Source organism: Amblyomma americanum, chromosome 6, assembly GCF_052857255.1.
Source record: "Amblyomma americanum isolate KBUSLIRL-KWMA chromosome 6, ASM5285725v1, whole genome shotgun sequence".
Taxonomy (NCBI): domain Eukaryota; kingdom Metazoa; phylum Arthropoda; class Arachnida; order Ixodida; family Ixodidae; genus Amblyomma; species Amblyomma americanum.
This window is the reverse complement of record NC_135502.1, coordinates 59,128,117-59,131,152: the sequence shown is the minus strand read 5'-3', so window position 1 is coordinate 59,131,152 and position 3,036 is coordinate 59,128,117. Positions and strand designations below refer to the sequence as shown.

At 42.4% G+C, this 3,036-nt stretch overlaps 1 protein-coding gene across 1 annotated transcript in view; it reads right to left on the bottom strand.

Annotated features, from left to right (window-relative positions):
• Positions 1-599: 599 nt before the first annotated feature.
• Positions 600-3,036, bottom strand: part of LOC144093552 (centrosomal protein of 152 kDa-like) — a 33,041-nt gene continuing 30,604 nt past the window's right edge. Inside the window, exons 20-21 of the mRNA XM_077627082.1 lie at positions 2,724-2,790; positions 600-2,324 (exon numbers count right to left, since the gene is read on the bottom strand). Of these exons, the coding sequence (XP_077483208.1) occupies positions 1,945-2,324; positions 2,724-2,790 (447 nt within the window). The 3' untranslated portion in view covers positions 600-1,944. The remainder of the gene's footprint in view (positions 2,325-2,723; positions 2,791-3,036) is intronic.

The window sequence follows — 3,036 nt, the reverse complement described above, 5'->3', positions numbered from 1 at the left end:
ACTCTCCGAACGAAACGGATGTGCACGACCGGAAGTTGATTTCAAAGTGCCCGTATGTAAATAGTCGCACGTGAGTAGCCGTCACCAGCTGATGCCGGCGATCGGGCCCCAGCCGCTAGATTTAGAAAGCTATAGTATTTCTGAATTTCAGGTTCCAGATCGGTTATTAGTGACGCGCATGCTCTGGGATGCTACTGGGCGTAAGGTTGTGGCGCGAAAATGAAAAAAAAAGGGATAAGGAAACGTTTTGTCATAACAAATTTATTTCGCAGCGTGCCAAAAACAGCGGCTGTAAAAATGGCACCGTGTAGTAGTCCGCTTTTGACAAAAACAAATGCAGGACACACAACAAATTGTCAAGCAACCAAGCAAAGCGAGGTGCAGTGTCTCCGCCACCTCTTCAACGGGGTAAAATATCGTGCGAACCGGTTTTGTATATTAGTTGCGTGTTTAACTGAAACAAACGCCCCGGTCACAGGACATCGAGCACTGGCAAACAGTAGAGTACTACGTACAACCAGCATGTATTTCAAAATGAATACCTCAGTACTGCTATACTAACATAAATATAAATGTTGATATGCGAGATGGCAGTGAGTAAAGAAAACAAAACGACTGCTCTCAGTTTCCCTTTTTTTTTTTTTGCATTGCAAGCCTCCTCGTGGCTTACATTACCAATGTATAAGTATAAGGTGAAAAAACAATAAATGTTGCAGTCCCACTAACTTAATCCTCACAAACTGCTCTTATTTTTGTTTTGCATAGCATAAAAAACTTTTTCACTGTTTTTACATTTCTGCTTCAAGGCCTTCGTTTCCTTCATATTTAACGAGGGGGCAAGATCATAATGCCAACAAAATGAAAAAATGCATTTTAGTAAACGAAAACCAAGTTAGCCCGGAGACAAAGGAGACTTCCCCTAACACCCAAATTCTCTTAGAAGCCCACAATCGGCCTAATTAATCCACCCAGTTGTGTTCATACAGGAAATCCTATGCTTGTCAGGGGCTTCCTTGTCATTAAATAAATAAAAGCACTAAGAAAAACAATAAATAAGGACAGATTAAAAACCATCCTGTGCATAAAAAACACCACGTCATGAGTTTCATTCAGTGCACAGACATGGCATAAAAAAAAAAAACTCGTATACATAATGTCAGCAAGTGGTGCCGCACACAGCGTTGTCAACAGTCCCAATGTGGAAGTTATCGAGGAGTCAGCATGAACACAATCCCCATCAGTATGCTTTGTGAAAGTATACAGCTACGTGCATAGGAATGAATGAGTAGACCGTGAACATCAATGGAGAAAATGACAGCAGAAAGCTAGATGTGAATAATGGTAATGAATGGCACAAAGCTAGCTTGGCATTGGACTGATAAAATGCAGTTATGTGCACATATGAATGTGACGAAAAACAATAATTCTTGTCACATCATACCAAACGGCAACTGGATGGGGGTGTAAGAGCACCAGTGCACTGACAACGTGTGCATGATGAACTTAAACTTCACTACCCAATGCAGTAAGCAACCAGGATAGGAACTCCTTATATGACAAACACACAAGCCAAATCCTTTCTCACTAACTGACAAAGAAACTGCTTACCTCTATAAACAATGTCATTACACCGATACCACACACTCATGTGAAACAACAATACACAGTACAATCTTAAAATTTTACATATATACACCAACCGCACACATCGCTGGCTGCAAAAAAAGCAGCCACCAGTTTGTACTTTCAGACATTACTTGTCAGATAGCGTGGCGCTTATTCAGAGGAATAGTTACCCCTGCTGGCACATGAGCACTCAATGCAACTCTCAAAATGCATGACATTGTAACAACACCAGGATCAGTCCGTTCAAGCAAAACACGATCCTTAATCTCAATACATGCTAGATGACACCTAGGAAGCCAAGCTAACACCAAAGCTGGACTACGACATTTTGATGGGTGACGGCGGTGCCAAAAACACACTTCCGTCCGACATGCCAAAGAGATCGAATTCTGATGGCTTCAAGCGTGACTTTGCCACTGAGTCTTTTGTGGTCGTGGTGAAACGAGGCGGTGGCACTGTATGCGTGTGCTCGGGTTTCTTGGAGAAAAGTCTCTCTGGGGGTGTTGTCCTCGGCTGTGGCTGCAGGTGCTGTAATGGTGGCGTAGCTGTCGCCCTCGGTGGAATGTTTTCAACGCTCTGTGACCGCCCCTGCTGTAACGGTGCCTGTGTGAGGAGGTACTGATGATAGCCTCGAAGGAGTTGGTGCATCTCGCAACTTTTGGCCTTCTCTGCTTGCTCCGTGTAGCTGCACACGTCCTCTGTGAAATTAGTGAGTACAAAAACCAAGCAATGGCTGCAACAAAACTGCTTGCAACATAGTGCTCACATATTATCTTCGTACAAATGCAACAACAGCTCTGCAAGAACATGCGTTTAGTCATAAGCTCAAAAGAAATTTTTGCTTATCTGAGTTTCATTTGAATGCTGCCCTTCATTGAAAATAAATGTCAGGTGAAATTCAATATAAAAAAAAAATTAAGCTAGTTAACAAGTCAAAAACAGTGTCAAGATTATTTTTTGTCACAAACCTCACAGATTCACCGCATGCTAAAGAAGTACGTTAACCTTGTCTTGCCTAGCATGCTTGGAGGGAAAAGCAAAGGAAACACCATGCATTAAATCATGACCTGCTTTTAACAAAGGACCTCTGCACTTACTGTACACTTTGTCGAGGCAGTCCACAAACCATTTGCTCCATTTATCCATCATTTCCACCATGTTTTGCTGCAACACAGAAAGAACGCATAATAAGCACATCAATCTGATTTTAACAGCACAGTTGTGTTCATAAGGAAACAGCTGGCAATATCACGCACTGCGGAAGCACCCAAAGCACAAGCCGCGATGCTAAACAATTGCATAAAAACAGCACAGTTGATCTCATTATAACGAAGTTGAAGGGGTCCGGCAATTACTTTGTAATAGCCAGTGTTACCCAGCTTCCAAGGGGAATGTCATTCCTTCGTAGTA